The 20,329-nt window shown below is 59.0% G+C and overlaps 1 protein-coding gene across 2 annotated transcripts; it reads right to left on the bottom strand.

Moving 5' to 3' along the window:
• Positions 1 to 1,322: 1,322 nt before the first annotated feature.
• Ttll12 (tubulin tyrosine ligase like 12) lies at positions 1,323 to 18,537 on the bottom strand. Of its 2 annotated transcripts, XM_026394344.2 has the most exons (15): positions 18,310 to 18,537; positions 14,878 to 15,047; positions 12,592 to 12,790; positions 11,541 to 11,700; positions 11,321 to 11,454; positions 9,011 to 9,087; positions 7,596 to 7,712; positions 7,304 to 7,498; positions 6,883 to 6,994; positions 5,926 to 6,077; positions 5,518 to 5,599; positions 3,997 to 4,065; positions 3,354 to 3,492; positions 2,798 to 2,976; positions 1,323 to 1,789 (listed from the first exon to the last, which is right to left on the bottom strand). In XM_026394344.2, exons 1-14 carry the CDS (start codon positions 18,469 to 18,471, stop codon positions 2,825 to 2,827), a joined length of 1,920 nt encoding a protein of 639 aa, XP_026250129.2. In that variant the 5' UTR covers positions 18,472 to 18,537; the 3' UTR covers positions 1,323 to 1,789; positions 2,798 to 2,824. The 2 variants fall into 2 exon arrangements, with proteins under 2 accessions (XP_026250129.2, XP_026250128.2); XM_026394343.2 differs by having other exon boundaries at positions 1,323 to 2,976.
• Between the last annotated feature and the right edge of the window lie 1,792 nt (positions 18,538 to 20,329).

Raw genomic sequence — 20,329 nt, 5'->3', positions numbered from 1 at the left:
CCTAGGACAACACTGGCAGGGCTGGGAATGCCAGTTGACCTGCTTGGCACCAGCTTCTCCCCTCCGGGTGGCCCTGAAATATCCTGTTGGCAGGATGGGGGCGGGGGACCAGGCCAACCCCAGCAAACAAGGCTTTCTGCTGGCCCAGACCCACCTGGATTTGGAGGTGTCCCTGCACCCCAGGCTTCCAAGAGAGTGACCTTGACCTGTCCAGGCAGCTGTCTGGAGTACTGAGACTGGACAGTGTGGTGCACGAGCCACGGCCTTGCCTCTCCTGCCACCAGCCATTACAGCCTGGCGGCAGCCTCCTAACACCTGGCTGTGGCCTTTTTGGTCTTGGCTCTTGATGTTAAGTCAGCAGGACTACATTGGGAAACCCCGCCCTCGCTCTGACAGATGTGATAGGGCTCCCTCTCTCAGGGGATGGGCTGGGATCCCAGGCTGTGCTCTCCTGGCACAGCGGGGACCTCCAGCGTCCCTCCCAAGCCTGCCAAGGAAGGGGGCAAGGAAGGTGCTGGTGCCCTGCAGGAGCCCGAAGGCTCTTCAGCCCAGGCTCAGAAGGGGCAGAGCCTTGCTAGCAGGGCATCAAACCAGGCCTTTGCACAGCCAGAGGGCCTGGCCAGCTGCTGTCCGCATGGAAGCCCCAGTGATTGATGACCCAGGCCCATCAGACACTTGTGGTCAGGTACTCCGGACTAGGGTGACAGGCCTCCGCTGTACTACTGTGGGCGGCACCCTTGTTGGGAGAGTCGCCACAGGTGGGCATCCCACACAGCCAGAGCGCCACCATGCTGACTCCACCAATAGCGCGCAGAGGGACCTCTGGGACTTCCTCGGTACCGCCCTGAAGGTCTGCAGTACAGGCCACCACTACCAGGCCTCTCCAGCAACTCCACGTGCTCAGCACCGACAGATTCTGGCCCCCAATGAATTCCTAAAAAAGGGTGACTAGGGTGCCACTGAGCACCAGGAGAAAGCATTCCGTGGGACCAGCACCGTCTCCATGGCAGTGCCTCAGCTGGGACATGGAGTCCTGCTGGTGGCCTTGCTTGGGGTTGTTTGCATAGACATCTAGAAACAGAAAAGGTGCTTGGTCACTATTTCTCAGGGGACACATGGACCTGATTTCAGTGGCCACCCCTGCCCACTGTGCCACAGGTTTTAGGTGAACCCGGAGCCAGCAAGAGTGCCACCTGTTAGGACCCGGAGGTCTGGACGCAGTCATAGCTTCACCCACACCCTGTTAGTCTTGACTCTAGGGGACACAGCTGCCACACCAGCTTAGGCCTGTGCCTCCAGGACCCCAAAGAAAGCAGCAGCCATCAAAGAAGTCATACTTTATTGCAGTACAAATTAAGCAGGGTGAGAGCTGAGAGGCTAGCAGCCCACCCTCCAGGTGAGGAAACCAGAGGCGGCACCAACCCTGCCCTCCACAGCCATGGCCCTGCTGGGCGGAGGGAGGGCCATGTCCAGCTAAAGGGTGAGGCGAGTCAAAGAGGTGGTCCATGTGCCTGGAGACAGATGGTGGGCAGAATCACACCCAGTTTTGTTATGAAAAGAATTGCTTTTAGCTTCAAAAATGAAACAGATACCACGATCCCTGTCCTGTCCTCCTGTGTGCTGGAAAGTTCTGGAAGCAGCTCCTTCCTACCTGGACAGAGACTTGCCCACTGCACTGCAGCTACACCAGAACCATTGGCAGCTGCTGGGCACACTGTGATCCAGCTACTGAGTGGCTGCGGCAGGAGAATCACAAGTTCAAGGCCAGCCTGAGCAACTTAGTGAGATCCTGTCCCAAAATAAAAAAAGGCTGGGGATGTAGCTCAGTGGTACAGCACTTGTCTAGCAAGTGAGAAGCCCTGGGTTCCATCCTCAGGACACAGAACAACACTTCAAGACCATGAAACAAAGGAACGCTGGCACGTGACCAAAATTCCAGAAAAAAATCAGGAAAGAACTAAAATTTTACATTTTCTTCCCATAAGTTAAAAAACAAAATGCCCACACGCTGACTCTGGACCTTAGTGACAACAGCACCTGTCTTGAACTGAGGTCCTCCTTGGAATCACCTTGCTAGCCACGGCCATTTCTCAGCTACTCCTGCCTGGCGCTCTGCCACCCACACTCATCCTTGAGACCCTCTCCAGAGCACCTCGGCCCATCTCAGAGGGTGGCGAGGTGCCTGGTGAACAGGTGGGCTCTGGTGGGAACTGGTAGGCCGACTTTCCAGAGGACAGGCCACTCTCAAACATGAGAGGGGAGAAGCCAGCCCTCCTGCCTGGCCGTGGGCAGAGGTCTGCTGGTGGGGGCTGGAGTGTGGCTGGTGGCCAGGGTCTCCCAGGCTTTCTGGGGCATCTGTCACCCCGCTTGTGGGAGCCATGAGGCAAGAGGGCACACTGTGGAAAGAGACCCAACGAGGCCTCATTCTATGCAGAGTTCCCAAACACTTCCCTCAGAGCCCCATTTCTAAGGAACCCTTGTCCCCTAACCTCTGGAAACAGCAGCCCAGGATCCAGACTCTCCCGGTGCCAGGAACAAAGCCCTTGGTAAAGTTGGGGACTCACTCACGCAGTCAGTGGTGAGGGGTGTAGAGGGGGCTGGGGTACCACTTGGCCCCAGTGGTGTCCTCACTGACCCACAGCAGAGAGGAGGACCCTCAATCCCAGCGGGTGATACAGGGACAGGGCCGGGAAGGCAGAGGATTTGGGCCGAGGCTATGACTTGGTCAGGGACTGTAGAAGAGGAGGTGGCAGGTCAGGGTCTTGGCAGGAGGAGCTCAGAGAACTGAGGCACCAACCTGGCCAGCAAGAACAGGTGGGAGGCCCTAGACGAGGCGGGTGACATGGCAATCGCTGGGCTGGTCCAGAAACAGGGTGCTGAAGACATCGTTGAAGAAGCTGGGGTGGTACCTGCAGGCTCGCTCACAGTCTGGGTTGAAGTTCACCTCCAGGATCTGGGGCTGCATCACCCGCTTTCCTGGGGATGAGGGAAGCAGGTGAGAAGGTTGCAGGGGGCCAGGGGATGGGGACCTGGAAATAAGTCTCCTGGTTCTGCAGGCTGGCCTGGACTGCCACCTGCACCCCATGGCCAGGCAGGAGCAGACCGTAGCCCCAGGGACGAGAGTGCATCACAGCAAGGGCAGACGCTGAGTTCAGCCCAGAGGGGAAGAGGAGGCAGAGCTGGCAGGGTGGGCTGTCACCAAGAGGGCCTGGCTGGGGCCAGGGAGACAGGGGCTCCCTCTGCCAGTCTCCCTGTGCCCTCTGCATGGCAGGTGTCCCCCCTCCAGAGGGCCAGGCCCCTCAGTCTAGACCTCCTGGCTCATTCCAGCTCAGGGTGCCTGGGCGGTCCCTCACCATCAGGGCGGCTGTCCCACTTCAGCATGAGGTCAACGGCGTACACGGCCCGGGATGCGGGGTAGTCGCAAAGGCCCTGGGGTGGTGGCTTGGCACATGCCACCTGGAACAGCTCCGTGATGGCCCGGAAGATCTCAGCCTAAGGTCGGGGAGGGTGAGTCAAGGGGCCTGTTGGTCCTAATGCCGGGACTGGCTTCCCAGAGCTGCCTCAATTCAGTGTCCCTGCCTGAACCCTAGCCCTGAAATGGCCCAAGTCAACTTCCCCTACACCCTTTGTCTCTAGACCTATCCATGTCACCTCTACCTGACATTTTCCCTTCTCTGGGAGTCTACTTTATTTCTGGTGTTGGGGATCAAACCCAGAAACTTGCACATTCCAGGCAAATGTCCTACCCCAGAGGTACACCTCAGCCCCCAGGTCCACTTTCAGCAAACCTGCCCCATCTCCTGCCCTAGCACCCCCGTGGCTCACCAGGGACTCACAGGCTCAGCCTGTCTCCAGGGGACTCAGGTCACTGGAGCAGATGGAACCTATTGCCCTCTGGCTGACCCACGTGCTCAGAGCCACCCAGTCCCAGAGTATAAGGGGTAGTTCCTGCAGGTGTGCAGCCTGGCCCTGCCCCCAGTGGAGCTTGGGACTCACCTGGACACCACTCCAAGGGAACTCTGGGTATTGCTTCTCAAACTCAGGGATGAACTCATCGTAGTGTACCTGCAACACACAGGGCCAGGCGGTCACTCTTGCTTTGCTGGGGCAATAGGAGGACAGCACCGCAGGACAGCATGTGGCCCAAGCCCCCCAGGTTACAAAGGGGAAAAGAGACTGGGTTTAAACTCTGGCTTCTGTGAGGCTCTGGCAAAGCATGTCAACCTCCGAGCCCCTCTCCTCCTGTGACAGGGAACACACCTACACAGCAAGCTGATTTCAAGGCTGTCGGGAGGCTGAGTCAGGCAGCAGAGTCAGGGCAGCTCAGCACCCAGACCAGGACAGCCCACCTGACACAGAGCCTGGACCCAGTCTTCAGGGCCCTACCTGTGTCCCTGCACTAATGAAAAACAGCGAGATCTCCACTAGACCAAGACCTACCCCAAGAGGGGCAGAATAAGCTGGCTTGGATTTCTTCCAGAGAAGGGTAAGCCCCAAGGAAGCCCAGCACGTGGACAGGGCTTCTGGAGATGACCCCCTCACAATGCAGAGAGAAGAGCCTCGGCACCAACCACGTTCTGAGGCCCTCATGGCTGTTCTGGGTGCTGGCCTTCAACGTGACCAAGGATGAAAGAGGGACAAGCGGCAGCAGGACCACATGGCCCTGGCCGGGTGTGCATGAGCCCAGCACCGCTACCCAGCAGCTCCCGTTCTCCAGGTCCCTCCCAGGCAGGGTCAGCAGGATGCCTCCAAGAATGCCCCACTTGGCTCGGGTGAATAACTGTGGGAATTAGGAAGCCACAGGGCGCCCTGGGGCTGCACTTGGTGAAGCCCATCCAGGAGCATGGTGCTTGGTGGCAGAGATGCGGGGGGCGTGCTCGAGCACATGCTGAGGAGTCCAGGTGTGCCTGGACGGTGGTCATGCCACAGGGGAGGGAGCAGGCGGGCCAGCTGGGGCGCCTGACGGCTTGTCTTCAACCCTTGCCAACCAGCCGGCAGGGCAGAGAGCTTTGGGGCACTGAATGCCGTGGCCTGGTCCTCCTTTCCTCCTCCGAGGACCCGAGCTCTGCCCAGGCTGTGCCTGCCTGGCTCAGGTGCACCGCCTGAGGCCTGCCAGCACCCCCAGCCCCACTGCCATGTACCGTGTGCCGTGTGCCAGGAGGGACAGACGCACAGGGAGGATGGGAGATGTGGCTCCAGGAAGGGCCACAGGCTGGCAGGGGCAGGGCCAGATGGGCACGGGGTGGGGGCTACCCTTTCTCCTGTGGGGCCAGGCAACAGGCACCTCTGTGGCCCCCTCCATTCCTGTGCTCAGAGTGCTGAAGGGACAGCTGTGTCTTCCCAGGTGAGGCAGCTTCCCGGGGGGAGCCTGCTGAGCCCCACTCTGCTGTGACCGGCCTCGGGACAGGCCACCCGCCTGCCCCCACATCCTCAGGCACAGCGCACTTCAGGTGGCAGGGAGAACAGGACACCCCGAGGGGACACAGGAACCCTGCAGGTGCCTCACGGCTGCCCCACCTGCTTCAGCACCACGTCTGGGTCGTAGTTCATGACGGTGAAGTGTTTCTCATAGTCGTCAAGGTCATCAAGGGAGAAGGGCCTGGGGGACAAGCAGACAGGCAGGCCTGTAGGCTCCCAGTGCGCAGCGGCTCCCCAGTGGCCCCCAGTTCTGCACCTGTCTCACCAGCGGGTGGGGGCTGGTGGGCAGCATGTGAAGATTCCCTGTGACGCACCCTGGCTCTCCCGCTGTCACTTGTCACAGCCAACGCATGGTCACTCAGGAGGACCAAGGTGCGTCATCACCACCCGATACCCAGGGGCTGCTGGCTGGGTGGGTGTGGGGAGTCCCAGCACAGGCTTTGTGACCCACCATAAAGGAAGGTCCTGGGCCCAGACCCCACTGGCCCTCAGCAGCCAGCCCATTACCGGTTGGAGAAGCGTAGCCAGAACACGTCATAGGCGAACAGCTGTAGCGGCTTCACAGAGCGCAGCAGCACCACATAGCGGACATCGAACTTGACGCTGCCCACGTCTTCTCTAAGGAACAGGACAGGGCTTTCGATGTACTTGGATACCACCTGGAGGACACAGATGCCGGCTCGCTGACCACTCTTACCTCCCCTGGGTGGGATGCAGTACCCTGAGCTCCTGCACCCGTGGGTAAGCTCCTCCATCTGCCCACTGAGGGCCCCTGCACCTGGCACCCAAGGCCAGTCATAGTGACACTTTACCCCACATCTGCCTTGCAAACCCTGCTCTAGCCAGCAGCTAGTGTCTCCATGTTCATCTCGACTTTAGTTGAAGGAAAAAAAATCTGTTTCAGCATTTGAAACAATACAGATCCTCCCCCAGACTCTACCATCCTGTCCCACTGTCCCAAGCTGCCACTGTGGGCCTTCCAGCCCCCTCCTTCCAGCCCTGGCCACATGCATGACCCACCACAGCGGCCACAGCCTGGATGAGTCTCCAGTCCTGTGACTCCCCTGTGCTGCCTCTGGAGGCCACCACAGGCCCAGGGGCTCCATGCTTGGCCACTGCTCCTGCTGGGCTGTCACAGTACGTGGCGCAGCCAGTTCTCTGAACTCGCGTTCCACCTGCCTCAGCCTCCTGAGCTGCTGGGATTACAGTGTGCCACTGCGCCTGGCTGTGGCTGGCTGGCTGGCTACACTGGACAGTTCTAACTGAGGGTCTCGCTGCTCCCACCTGGAATGCCACACTGGCCCTCCCCTACTGGCACTGGCAGTGGCTGTGGAAGGAAGGACGGGGCTTCCGAGAGGACCCTGCCCCAGCTCCAATCCCCGTGTGCCCGGCGACCCCAGTCACTGCCGACACCTGGACCTAGCTGCAGGGGTCCCAGCCCCCAAGCTCCGCCGGGCTGCCCACCTTGGGAGTGCTCTCCCGGTGCCGGATGATGCTGGGGAGGCTCCTGGTGACGTGGGTGTCCAGGCTGCGGGCCAGGTTCCAGGGCTTGCAGATCCAGTGGTTGTCCTCCCCCCTGCAAGGAGGGCACGGCCAGGCTACACCCTGAGGCCTGCCCTCCCAGCCAAGCACCCCAGGACCCTGGCCACTGAGGGGGAGGCCAACATCTCCTAAGAGGCCCTAGGAATGTCACAGAGGTGGCACTGGAGGCGGGCCCAGGAGTGGGGAGCTTTCAGAGGTTGGGTGCAGAGGCCTTAGAGAGGTGAGGGTACTTGTGGTCAGCACACACCAGCACTCAGTGGTGCTCAGCTAATGAGCCGCCGGCACCGGGTGTGGATGGGACGCCACAGGGGCCTGTTTCCAGGCGCCGTATCTGGGGGCTTACCGCCTCTCCCGCTGCTGGAAGTAGCTGACAAACTGGGGCAGCTCCGTGCGCAGGTTGAAGGTCCGGGGCAACCAGGGGGGGCCCTCGGGGCCCCCTGCCCGGCGTGCGATGGAAGCCAGGCAGTCCTTCACCGTCAGCAGGTTCTCGCAGGGGAACTGGTTCACCAGCACCTGCGGCCGCTCCTGGCTGAGGCTCCTGCAGATGGCAGCAGGAATGGGGGGCTCAGGGCGAAGGAGGGCTTGGGTGGGTGAGGGAGGGGAGCGGGAGCCCGCTGAGGCCGGGGGCACCCCACCTGTAGTCCTTGAAGTGGGAGAAGTGGTAGAGGATGTCAGCATCCGCCTCGCTCGGGGTGAAGGTGAAGCGTGGGTGGGTGAGGTGGCTGAGCACCTGCTGCACGTCCGTGTGGACCCTGGGGAGGGGAGGGCAGGGCAGTCTAGACCTGCTCCCTCTACTATCTGCTGAAGGACAGAGACAGCCCGTGCTCTTCCGTCCCCCTGCAGGATGGCACATGGCCTGCCTCCTGTTTCTCTTTAGAATGAATTCGTCCTTCTGAGTGAAGGCTGGGCCTCCCCCATGTGGAAAAGGAGGATGGAGCGGGCCAATTTCCCCTGGACGTGCTAAGAGCCCGCAGAGAGGGCGGATATCCCCAGAACGCTCCTCTGAAGCTGAGGGCCAAGCAGGCCAGTGTGGGGTCAAGACAAGAGTCCTGGAGCCCCTGTGGGGGAGGGGTGGACCCAGCCCATTGAAGGGGTGGGGCTGAATGTGAAGGTGGGAGGGGCACAGGGCGGGGAGCCAGGCGGGCAGGGCTCTGAGGCAGGGCACATGGTGGAAGTGACTACGAGCAGGAGGACCACAAGTGGGGCCTCCATGTGCTTCTGCCCCAAGGAGGGGAGGGGCAGGGGTCATAGCCAGACTGGGGCCTCAGGAAAGGCCAGCGTAGCCTCTGTCCTCAGGAAAGGGGTGGAGGCCCTGTGGGGGCAGAGTGCAGGTGCTGTCCATTTCTGGCTGGACCAGGTTAGGCAGCCCAGGGAGGTGTCTGGGGGTTTCCAGAAAGGGTTCGCATGAAGGCAGAGACCCATCCGTCCTGACTGAGGTGGACCTGCCCAGGCCTTGCTCAGCACCAGGTAGGCACGGTGCCTGTACTTCTGCTTCTAACCTGTAAGCCGGAGTGACTGTTCCCACCTTCCTGGAGGGACAAGCGTGCTCAGCCATCCAAGACTGAGAAAGTGGAAGGGCTACCTATCCGCAGGGCCCAGCCTGGACTTGCCCGCTTAGTTGTTATGATCCACTAGTCTACACCTGCAGGCCCTGGGAAGGGCCTCTCCTGGCAGCCCAGGTGGCTCTTCCAGCACCCAGCACTCGGTCAGCACAGACACCCATTCTGGGGAGTGGCCAGCCTTTGTTCAGGTCTAAGATCAAACGCACAGACACCTGGGGGTGCCCCTGCATGGCTGAGCTGGGACTGGTGGTGGCCCCAGCTTCAGCCTGGAGTGTCCTCACCCCACCAGGGTTTTCACGCCTCCTTCCATCCTGAGTCCCAAGGGAGAGTCTAGGGCCTTCCCTGCTCTGCTGCATCTTCTCTATGATCTCTGTGCAGACAGTAAGCTGCCAGGACTCGGGGCTCATGAGCCTGGCAGTGCCCTGGGGCCTGGGCCTGGAGTATGGAGCTGGCAACCCAGGAGCCCAGGGTAGAGAAGGGGCACCTACTTGAAGACGTGGTCATGGGGATGGGCTGCAGGGCTGATGGCAAGTGGCAGTTTCTCCTTGTTCTCCTCCAGAATGGCCTAGAAGGAAACACACCAAAGGCAGACACAGACCTTAGTGAAGGGAGCAGGAGAAGGTGCCTCCCAGCCCGGCCCTGAGGTGGGGCCCTGCAGAGCTGGGCACTCGCTGCCCCTGGCCATCCCCACCTGGGATTCTGGAACTCATGGCCCCTTGGTACCCGGCAGCTCTTCTTTGGTGTCAAAAGAACAAGGCAAACATTTTCAACCTCCTCAGGATCATCTCCAGATCACAGGGGGTAAGCGGGTGGCAGGCCTGTCCCAGGAGGGGCTGGGGGGCTCCAGGGGGCAGGGCTGTTCCAAGCATGCTGCAATGGTTTACAGCCTGCCCACAAACTAGGGAGGGAGGCGGGGCAGGGGGTCACAGCCAGACCTGGGCCTCAGGAAAGGGGTGGAGGGCTCGGGGCTGACACTCCCTTTACAAGGCAGCTCTTGGTCCATCGCCTCAGTGGGCTGGACCCGGGGAGCCATTGCTAATGAAGGGAAGGCAGCAGCTATAGTGTGCTGCTCCGGCCAGGCCACAGGCCCCGTGGCTCCGCCTCACTTTCTCAGCCACTAGCTCCAAGGAAGTCGGTCTCCGTGTGGGGCAAGGCTTCAGCAGCCCACAGAGGCCCATATGCCGAGGACCTGAGGCCCGGGCCGCAAAGCAGCACTGAGCCACTCCTGCCCAAGGGAACTGTGTGAGGTGACAGGTTTGCGGCTGTGAGCTGCTAGGGTCTGGGCCGCTCAGTCAGCACCCAGAGTGAACCTGGGCGCAGGCCCGACCTTGCAGAGTCCAGCAGGAAAGCACGGATGTCTCAGATGCAGGGCTGCCCTGGCTCCTGTCAGCACAGAGCCCCCAGGCAAAGATCTGTCTTCCACTAATAGCCAAGACCAGGACGCAACTGTCCCCAAGGCAGACTCACACCTCGTCCCCTGCACCCCTGCTTCACAGGCCCGAGCTCACTGAGCACACCGTGGGCATGGACATGCCTCTGGACAGACAAGGGCAATCCTTTGGCAGAGGCCATTTGGTCACCACTGGTGTCCATGGAGGTATTGCTAGGTTCAGGCCCAGGCCCACCCCTGCCAATCCTGCCAATAGCAGCGACCACTCCAACACCAGCTGCCCTGTTCAGTCCCATCCGCAGCCTTCCAGATACCAAGCACCACAGTCTGTGTGGCTCAGCAGCTTCCAACACAGTGGGGCAAGGTCTGTGGCCTCTGCCTGTGGGCTAACACGTGCCCTTGGTTTCAGATTCAGGCTCTGCACTAGCTATGTGACCTCTGGCAAGTTAATTAGTTTCTCTGTGCCTCAATTTCCCCATTCTCAATAAAATGAAGATGTACCAGGACTGTAAGGCTGTAAGGAACACAGGAGAGTGAGCTCCTGTGGTGCTAGGTTCAAGCTCCCGTGTGCTGGATCCAGTTGACGGGACACGATGGCAGGCCACAGGGCAGAAGCTGTGTTCTTATAGGACCCGCCTCCCGGGGCTCACTGACCCTTAGTCCCTAACCCACAGCCCTGCATGAGCTCCTGCCACCAGCCCGATGCTTGAGTGGGCCAGCGACATCCTGGTGGGGCCTGACGGGGAGCTGCCCAGTAGGAGCATCACTTTGATTTCAGTGACGGGGGCCTGCCGTCTGCGGGAGAGGGGCTGCGTCGTGTTGAATGGGGTCGGCCCTTCCTATCCCTGGGTCTACTTTCTCACATTCAACCAACAGGTGGTCAGTCAAAAATCTCTATCTGTCCTGAATATGTGGACTCTCCCTTGTCCCTAATAACGTGACAAGGGTTCACACAACACTTCCCGTCTTAGGTGACAAGTGTAGGTTCCACGGGAACACCGCACCACCTGACATAGGGACTGGAGCACCTGGAGATTCTGGAATCCATGAGGGTCCCAGAACCAGTCACCTGAGGACAGCCAGGGAAGCCCAGTGTCCTTTTGCCCAGGAGGGAGACCTCTCCAGATGAGACATGGGACAGAGCAGGCCCACGCCTCCCCGGTAACAAGCAGCATCTGCTGACGTCCTGCAAGGACCAGCTCCTATCACCTAGTGTTTAAGCATGTGGCTGCAGGCTGCTCGTGCTCCAGCAAGACCTGTCTCAGATGTCCCCAAACACCTCCCCGCTCCCAGTAACCAGCTAGGCGCCTGGCACCTAGCAGTGTTCAGTAACGTGGTGACGGATGGAGAACGTTCCAGCAGCCACCAGACCGACAGGCCTGGGTTGGAGGTGGAGGCAGGGCCACACCTGGTAGTACTCGGCGGGCGGCTCGGGCGTGGAGGAGCTGAGGTCCGACATGTCGGTGGGGGCCCAGGGCAGCAGCATGCATTTCCGGATCAGAGGGTCTGCCTCTCCGTAGGCAAAGTCCCGGGTCACCTCCTCTGCGCCAAGACACGCGTGCCCATCAGTGGGGGCGTCAAGGGGCTGGCCGAGGCCCGTCCTACAGGGTGGGCAGGATCTGACTTACCGCCTGTGTCCAAGTCCCTCAGCGGCCACAGCAGCGTGTAGGCCACTTGCTGGGGCATGTAGAAGAAGGGCGCCGTGGCGAAGCTGGGCACGTCTGCGTGCTGGATCCGCGAGCCAAACTCGTCCATGATGTACCACACCGGCACCTTCTCCTCGGCTGTCTGTGGGCAGGGCACAGGGCAGCCCTCACCCACATGTCCACCGCCTGCTCCTTCTGCCCTGTGCCCTCCACTGGCCCGCCCACCACGGCCCACAGAAGCATGGAGTGATTGCAATTGTCACTTTTCTCCTATGCCCAGCTCTCCTGAGTCTGGAGGGACAGTTCAGTCCCTCCTGGACAGGGGCCCTGCCCTTGTAGACCAGGACAGAGCCCATGTAACACAGCGTGACAACCTGTGTGGTAAAAAGGCACTTGGCTCATCCCCATGTGGACAGTCTGGACTTTCCATGTGGTGGGGAAGGGAGTCTGAGTTCAGGGAAGGCTTCCTGGAGGCAGCGGCATGGAGGAGGAGCAAGCATGACTTCCTGAACTAAGAGTGGTGAGGGGCTGGGGCCTGGAGAGGCCACAGGTGGTAGTGAAGGCCCAGGTCAGGCCAGAGGGCCTGGACTCCCTTCCCAAGGCTGGTGCAGAACCAGAGGACAGAAGGGAATAGGGCAGCTCAGTTGTCTGGGCTCAGGTTCAGGGGTCTGAGAGCTGGGTCCTGTGAGCTCCAAGCCTGGGCGAGCACCTGGGGCCCAGCCTTGGATGGTCCTGGGCAAGGGGGTCAGCCTCTCCTGATGAGGCCACAGGAAAAAATGCCCCTTCCAAAGGAGGTGGCCCAGGACTGAGCCCACAGAGAGGCAGACCCTGGGCCAGAGGTGCAAGCCGCTGCCCTCGGCCTGCTGGCAGGGCAGGCCCAGCTCCTCCACACCTGGGCCGCCCACCCAGCCCTGCCAGGTGCGGCCCTCTGCCTCCACCTCCAACCCCTGTTCACTGTGGGGGCTCCCAGCAGCCCAAGGCCACAAAGGCCCTGCCTGTGCTCCCTTCCCCTGGGACCCAGTGGCTGGCTTACCCCATGGGCCACCTGGTAGGTCTGGTTGAACTTCCACATATCTTCTAGCACCAGGGCCACAGCCTCCGGGCTGGGCAGCTCACCATGAAACTCGATGCCCATCAAGGAGGCCATGCGGTGCAGCAGCCCTGGCACCTGCTGTAGCTGCTGGCGGGCATGCTCCACGCGACACGTCCAGGCGTGGTCGATGAGGAAGATGCTGTAGACACATGTGAGTTACTGAGCAGCCACGGCAAAAGGGAAAGGGGGAAAGAGGAGGACCAGAAGGGAGAAGACACCCAGGGCTAGGTCCTGTACCCATTCTTCTGATACCCAGTTAACCCACCACCATGGTTATGGATGGTTTTGGATGGGTTTTGGCCAAAACCCCAGCTCTGTCACCCAGCATATGGCTTCCAGCTAGCCACCTCCTCTGAGCTCTAATGCAGGTCACTGGGGTTCCCCATTTCCCATGACCAGGTGGATGTGAGCACCACACAGGTCTGGAGATCCAGCATGAGGGAGGCTACTGGAGAGGAAGGGGATAGGAGGGCAGGGATGGGGAAGAGAAAGGGATGACTAGAGTGTTATTTGTGTACATAACCATGCCACAATGAAACCCATCATTCTGTTAATTAAATGTGCTAACTGGAACCAGTGGGGTGGCACATGCCTGTAATCCCAGCAGCTTGGGAGGCTGAGGCAGGAGGATCCCAAGTTCAAAGCCATCTCTAAGGCCCTAAGCAACTTAGCAAGATCCTGTCTAAATAAAATATATTACAAAGGGATGTGGCTCAGTGGTTAAGTGCCCCTTGGTTCAATCCTCGGTGCAAAAAAAAAAAAAAAAAAAAAAAAAAAAGGTTCCAAATAGCCAGCACTCTTGACTTGGCTGAGTACTGGTGAAAAACAACAGTGGTCACTCATGTAAGAGTCCATGGCTGGACTAAGTGGGTGGAGGACAGGCCTGGGCTCCCCACCTTGCTCCCTACAGGAGCAGGCAGTCATCTAAAACAAAGGTCCCCACACCAGGAGGCCAAGTGGGAGTGCAATGGAGCTGCCCCACAGAATGTGCCCATGCACACCAGGCCTCTGGAGGGAGAGCTGAGCCCTGCACACAGTTCCCAGCTCCTGCAAGAGATGGCAGGCATGTGCTCCCCTGCAGGTCTGAGGCCAGGCCTGTTTGCCACCCCCAGGACGGGGCTGCCCGGGTTTGAGGCCCTACTAGTTTAGGAGGGGCCAAGCACTCAAGTGGCTCATGGGCATGGTTGTTCCTGGCTGAATCCATCCCACTTTAAAATGAAAGGGTCAGCTAACGCACTGGTCCTTAAGTTCAGGGCAAGTTCAGGAAAGTTTATTTTGCTGTGCTTATATTAGATTTTTGGTTTGCTACATATCCAGAGACAGAGATTTGAAGACTCCAGAACTCAGGGCGGAGCTAGGCCCTTGAAGATGGATGCAGGGGTGACCCTGGGCAACGTGACAAGATGTTGTACCCAATGGGTGCTGAGGAAGAGAGGGCCTAGGAGCTTGTTGGGGCTGGGCAACTGGGGAAGGCTGAAGCTGAAATTTACACCTGAGGCTCCAAACCCAGGCCAGATCCCCAGCCCCTCCCAGGCCTGCTCAGGTGGGGTGTGTGACGAGGGCTGAGTGCGCCCCAAGCTGAGGCGGCTGCTTGACTCACCGCACTGCCCTGGGGGAGGAGGCAAGCCTGGGCCCAACTGCATGATAGGTGGGGGTGCTGGGCTGGTGGAAGAGGTGGGAAAAGCTCCCCAGGAGACAGACCCTGTAAGCCTTAGGGGCCAGCACAAGTTTAAGATTCCAACAAGGACTTTGGCAGGAGATAGCTCTGTGTGGTCCCTGGGAGACAGGAAGCTGTGGGCAGGACCAGCCCTGCTCTGGGTCTCAGAGGTTCCTGTTTCCAAGAGAGGGTCCAAGGAGAAGCCATGCTTAGGAACAGGCAGGCACCTGCAGCACCCTGCCTCAGCCAATTGGGCGACCATGCCCAAATGCTTCAGCAAAACCAAAGTCTTACACCCTGCAAGGAGGCCACTGTGACAATGATGAGATCACAGGCAGGCACTCGGGGGACTTCACCATGTTGGAACAGACACTACTGTGAAGCCCCGTGGGAACAGCACTGGCTATGCATGCACAGCACTGGCTTGTCCTGGGACCAAGATGCTGTTTAGCACACAGGAAGCAGAGTGTCTGTACTTAGTTTTGCCCTAACAGCCAACATTTGGTGCAAGCTTTGTAAGAGTGGGCTGGGCCCTGGAGGTGGAGGTGCCAATGGGCCTGGGATCCTACCTGTTGGGGTCTGCGGCCCGAAGCCCGCTCTCACTGGTCACGATGACCTTGTAGCACAGCTCACTCCCGGGGTTGGGATGCTTCCTTCGCGCCTCCCCGGCAGCTGGATCCTCCTCCTCTTCCACCTCCTCCACCTGCATTATCCCGAACATCTCCCCGGCGTCGAAGACCTGGGGCCAGAGCGTGGGTCAGCAAGTGTGGGGCAGGAGACCCTACCCCGACCCTCACCACAGTCATGACTGCTGCCACAGGGTCGCTGAGGGCCACATCAAGGCCTTGAGGATGAACCTGACTCCTCTAAGGAGTACGACCTATACACTACCTGACCTACCCACAAAAACCTGGCAGGTGGGGAAACTGGGCCTCCTAGAACTTCACAGGGGCATCATCTATGCCGAGATCATCCAAGGCGCTGGCCCCATGGGACACCACTCTTGGAAATGGACTATGTACACAGGGGAATGCTCTTTAGTTTAGGTCTCTCGCTTTCCAGGAAAAATAAGGTCCTAAGGGCAGAAGGTGGCTCTGGTCACACTGGAGGTGAATGGGGGTCAGGGTCCTGGTAGCTGGGGAGCACTTCCTCTCACCAGAAGTCATCGCACACCACAGTAGCTGAGACCCTGTGTCACCCGGCCAGACCAGCCAATAGCCCAGGGCTGGCAGGAAACAGAGGGGTATGCGCCATCCTCAGGGTAGAGTGGGCCTCTTCTGTGCCTGGAGCCAGGCTGGTCCTAGCTCCTGCCACCAGCCAGTGATGGGGGTGGGGGTGCTATCTTTAGACTCTGCAGCCTGGCACCGGCGGCCCTTCCACTTCCTACACATCTGTCCAACAGACACAACTGGACCACCTCAAGGGGGTGTCGGGAGGGTTAGGTGACCCACACACCAACAGGCCTAGAACAGAACCTGGACCACAGGACAGTTTTGCGAGCACTTGGTCTCAGCATGCCCTGTGACCCAGTCTCCTCTTGTGTAAAAGGGTACCACCTATCTTCCAGGACTGCTCTGGGAATCAGATCTAACAGCACACATTAAGTTCCGACACCCAGGGGGACTTGACTCCAGTCCTCCCTGAAACCTCTAGCCTCTCGGGGGCAGCTCACTAGCTACTCAGGCACAGGCGGCATTGGGATGCTGGTGGGGACTGGCATTCCATGGTCACGGAGGACGAGCCTGGTGCTGAGAGCTGAGGAAGGGCTAGGCTATCCAAGTACCAGGTGGGCAGCGGCAGAGCCTGAGGAAGTTTCTGGGTGAAGATACAGGGGTGGACTCCAAAGGACCTGGCTCTGGGGAGGTGGGGGAAAGAACTCCTGGCGGGAGAAGGGCAAGGAAGGGCCCAGCAGGGTGCAGCAGACAGATCACCTAGAAGAGGCTCCCAGAGAGCTGGGCAGAGGTTTGAGTCCTGCTTTAACGCTGGCCACAGCCCTGGGAAGGCCACTACCTCGCTCTCTGCTAAGAAGGCAGGGGCTGGAGCCTGGCTTCGCTCGCCTAAGTACTCCCAAATCCTCAGCCTTCCATCGCCAGCCTTCTGGGGGTCAGCGGGCCCACCCCCATTCTGGCTTGGCTTCTCCCTTGCTGTGGAATGAGGTGACCACAGCCTGCACTTGACAGGTCTTGAGGGGACCCTAGGGAGACAGCAAAGGGAGTGGTCACCAGTGGAAAGCTCAAGCAGGAGTCGGCAGTTGCACTAGGGTCACAGGATGAGGCCCTTGTGTGCAGCAGCTACTGGTCTTGGTGGCATGCTCCCTCCCACCCCAGACCTGGTCTTACTCTGTGACAATGGCTGCAGGTTTGTGTCTGGCATCTTGGTGACTCAGCTCTACTGGTAACAGCTTGGGAGGTCAATGGAAAAACACTGGCTGCCCCAGGGTAGGGCACAGCAACCGGGTGGCCAGGGAAGAAACGACATGACACTGGTGACCATCTTCTACGTACTGGACACTGGTGGCTTAGTCCTCAGCTCTCGCCTCCCCTCCCCCACCAGGTCCCCAGTCAGCCAGGTGCACCTTTCCCACTACTCCTGCTTTCCACATGAGGCTAGAGCTCCCATGGTGAGGGACCTGCCCGAGTGAGGGTCTACCACTCCTGAGGCAGGCTGGGCAGGGGCCAGGGCATTGCCACATTGTCCTCCTTTCATCCAACACAACAGGACCTTAAAAATTGGGGTCCTCCCTGCCTCAATCCCCATCACAGGTCTGGGAAGTCCTCAGAAAACAGTGGCAGAATTAAGGGCCAGGGTGATGGGGGAAGGGAATCCTGTTCCAGAGCACATGCACTGAGAGGAGTGCCACTGCCACCAAGCACAGATGCTCGACTTATGGCTACGGCTGAAACCTGCACTGAAGTGAAAACATCAAAGGCTGAAGATGCACCCAACACCCCCAACCCACCGTACGTCACAGCAATGCCCTAAGCTGCTGCCCTTCCCCTTTGTGATCTTTGGGCTGCTATGGAGCTGGGGCCTGCTGGCACTGCCCAGTATTTTAGAGGATTCTGTTGCATATCTAGCTCAGGAAATGGGCAAATTCAAAATTCAAAGGGCAGCTCACCCATAAGTTTTCGGGGGAACGAATACTCAGGGACAAAAACTGCTGAGAGAGGGCAAGGTCTGTTCAGCAGCCAGGCCCATGGGACTCCTAGTTCCTGGCCCGGGTCACCTGCACCACTTAGTCTGTCCAGGTTCTAGAGGCTGAGCCCTGCAGGAGCCTGGCTCCAGGGGGAAAAGGCCCCATCTGGCCTGTGGGCCAGAAGGAGCAGGAGACCTCTGAAGTCTCGGCTTAGAGAGGCAGGCACACGGGAGTGGACTCCACAAAAGGGAGAAAATCCAGAAAGCTCTACACCCTTCATCTTTCCTTTACCTTCTTTCTCCATCTTCCACAGTGTCAATTCTTATTCTGCAAAATGAAGGTGATCTGTGCCCAAACCAAATGAAGAAACACCACAGAATTCTATGAACCAAACAGCTAAAGCTACACAAATTCACGGCTGAGAGCAACTTCTGGGTTTGAGCCCGACAGGTCTCTTCCTAGCCTCAGCTTTCTCATCTGTAGAAGGGGCGACGGGTCCTACTCCTCACAGGGCTGCCGAGGGCCGGGCACACGACACACGCCCTAGTCCACCTTAAGTTCCCGGCGCCACCCTGGCCGGCCTGGGCCTGGAGGGTCGGGGTACAGAGGCGTATGTCTCCCTGGAGCTCTAGCCCCAAACTCCAAGCCGCTGCTGAATCACCGAGGGACAGAGTCTAGGTCGCTCAACGCGACCCAGCGCATCCGCCCTCCACCCCGCGGCTAATCGCGGCCGCGCGCCCAGGCCCCACTGCCCTCCGCCCGGCCGCAGCCGCGCGCTTCCCCGCGGGCTCCGGAGCTGCCGGCCAACCCACGGGGGCCGTCTGCAGCCGGGTTCCCCCGGCCTGGGGCCCCGCCCGGCCCGCACCTCGTGCTCCAGCTTGTGCAGCAGGCGGCCCCAGTACCGCTCCGGGACGCCCGAGGCGCGCAGCGCCGGGCCGTGCAGCGCCGCGAACTCGTCCAGGGCCCGCGCGCCTTCCTCGGGTGTCCGGCCCGGGCTGCCGCGCTCCGGCCCCGGCTCGGCTTCCATGGCGCCTCGGCCCGAGCCACCGCCAGCGCCAATGTGGAGCCGCCGCCCGCGGGCTGGGCCCGCCAGCCAGGCCGCGGCCGCTCCGCCTCCGCTCTGCTCTGCTCCGCCCCGCCCCGCGCGAGGCCGGGACCCAGAGGACCGCGTGCGTCCGCGACGGGGCCGCGGAGCTGCTGGCATAGGCGCGCGCGCCCCGGGGGGCGTGTCTCTTCTCACTCCTGCTGCGGCTGCCCCAGGGGATGCCGGGAGGGCGGGGTTATGTGCCCAAGCGTTCAGAACCGGAAGGGGCGGCCGTGCTGGGGCAGGTGGGGCGGTGGCCGCACTGGCCAGGTTTGCAAAGCCCCCGGGGTGGGAGGGGTTCTCTGATCCTTTTAATTTCCCTGAATTTTAAGTGCTGAGAAGTCGTGGTCCATCCCAGTCTCCTTATATTCGGATTCGGAAGATGAGTTGAGCCATTAAAGCTGGGCGTGCCGTCGGAAGTGTTTTCCCTCTAAGCTGAGGTGTGGGCTGGAGAGGAAGCTCCGTGGTGCAGGAGGTGCCGCGGGCCTCGGTTCCGGGTCTGATCCCCAGCACCGCCTTAAAAAAGTCAAACCAAAGGAACCCGAAAGCAAACACGTTGAGATGTTATAAAGTGCGACTTAAAAACATTTAAAAATCACTCGCCTTTGAACGCTCGTTGGTATTTGGAACTTTGTAATAATTATTTGCTAAAAATAGCTCAAAGCCTGAAATCTTGGGGTGCTTCAGTTTCTTAGGTTTAGTGATGTACGTCCGTAATCCCAGCTATTCCGGAGGCGGAGGCAGTAGGATGGCAAGTTCAAAGCCAGCCTGGAAAACAACCGGATCCTGTCTCAAAATTTTAAAAATTAATTAAAAAAAAAAACTAATTTTAAACAAAATGCCCCAATTTAGAGGACTTGTTCGGTGTCACTGTGGGACTCAGGCTGATCTGCAGAGGCTCAGACTTCCAAACTTCAATTGCTGAGGGTGCAGAGGAAAACAACAATAAACCTTCAATGCCACACTGAAGTGCATTTTGTAGAAAAAGCAATTTGATTTAAATGAATAGTCATGATTCACAATGGACGGTAAACCTGCTTGCACAGCTCCACATGTTAATTTGTTTTCAAGAGCAGTCTTCTTAGAATCATTTCTTACTTTGGAAGTATATGCAGTGCTTCCGAATCAGAATTACATCATCTGATTTGTGGTTAGTGAGCTTTTTGGGGTCAAAGTCAACATTTTGTGGAAGTTTTGTTACCACTGTTTACCAGTGACGAGTCCTTGCTTCCCCAATGCTGAAGTATAACACCAGAAAAGCAAGTTTAGAGTGGAAAGTAGAAGCTTTATTAAGGACAGCAGAAAAGACTTCTCCCTGGAGGAAGAAGGGGACCCAAGAGGTGGAATCCATGCCAGGGGGAGGTCTTTCCTTTTTTACAGCTAAGGTTTACTTTCAGCTTTCCCGCATTCCTGTCGTTTGCATTTCTGTCCTTTGTTCTGTTATCTTGCAGTGATGAAATGTAGGTGGGAAGGCCCAAAAGGTGAGGGGCACCTGGGCTGAGGAGTCATCTGGGCAGGAAAGGCCTGGGGCCGCTTCTGATCAGCACCTCAGGTTTGCTGGGGAGCTGCTTCATTAACATTTCCTTAGGATAGGCTCTGGGCCTTGGGAACATTAGCATTTCAGTTCCCCAAGGGCTACTCTGCTTTCCCGGGCTCTATTCTCAATAATGGCCTCCATTTTATTTATCTTACTCCATGTTAGGCCCGATTTACCTAACTACACTAACTACCTATCTGTAAATCTGGCTTCAGTTTCACTTTCACAATCAACTTTGATTAATGGAAATTCGGAATGTAATTT

Source organism: Urocitellus parryii, chromosome 5, assembly GCF_045843805.1.
Source record: "Urocitellus parryii isolate mUroPar1 chromosome 5, mUroPar1.hap1, whole genome shotgun sequence".
Lineage (NCBI taxonomy): Eukaryota > Metazoa > Chordata > Mammalia > Rodentia > Sciuridae > Urocitellus > Urocitellus parryii.
The sequence above is the reverse complement of the archived record's forward strand: the minus strand, read 5'-3'. Positions and strand labels throughout refer to the sequence as shown.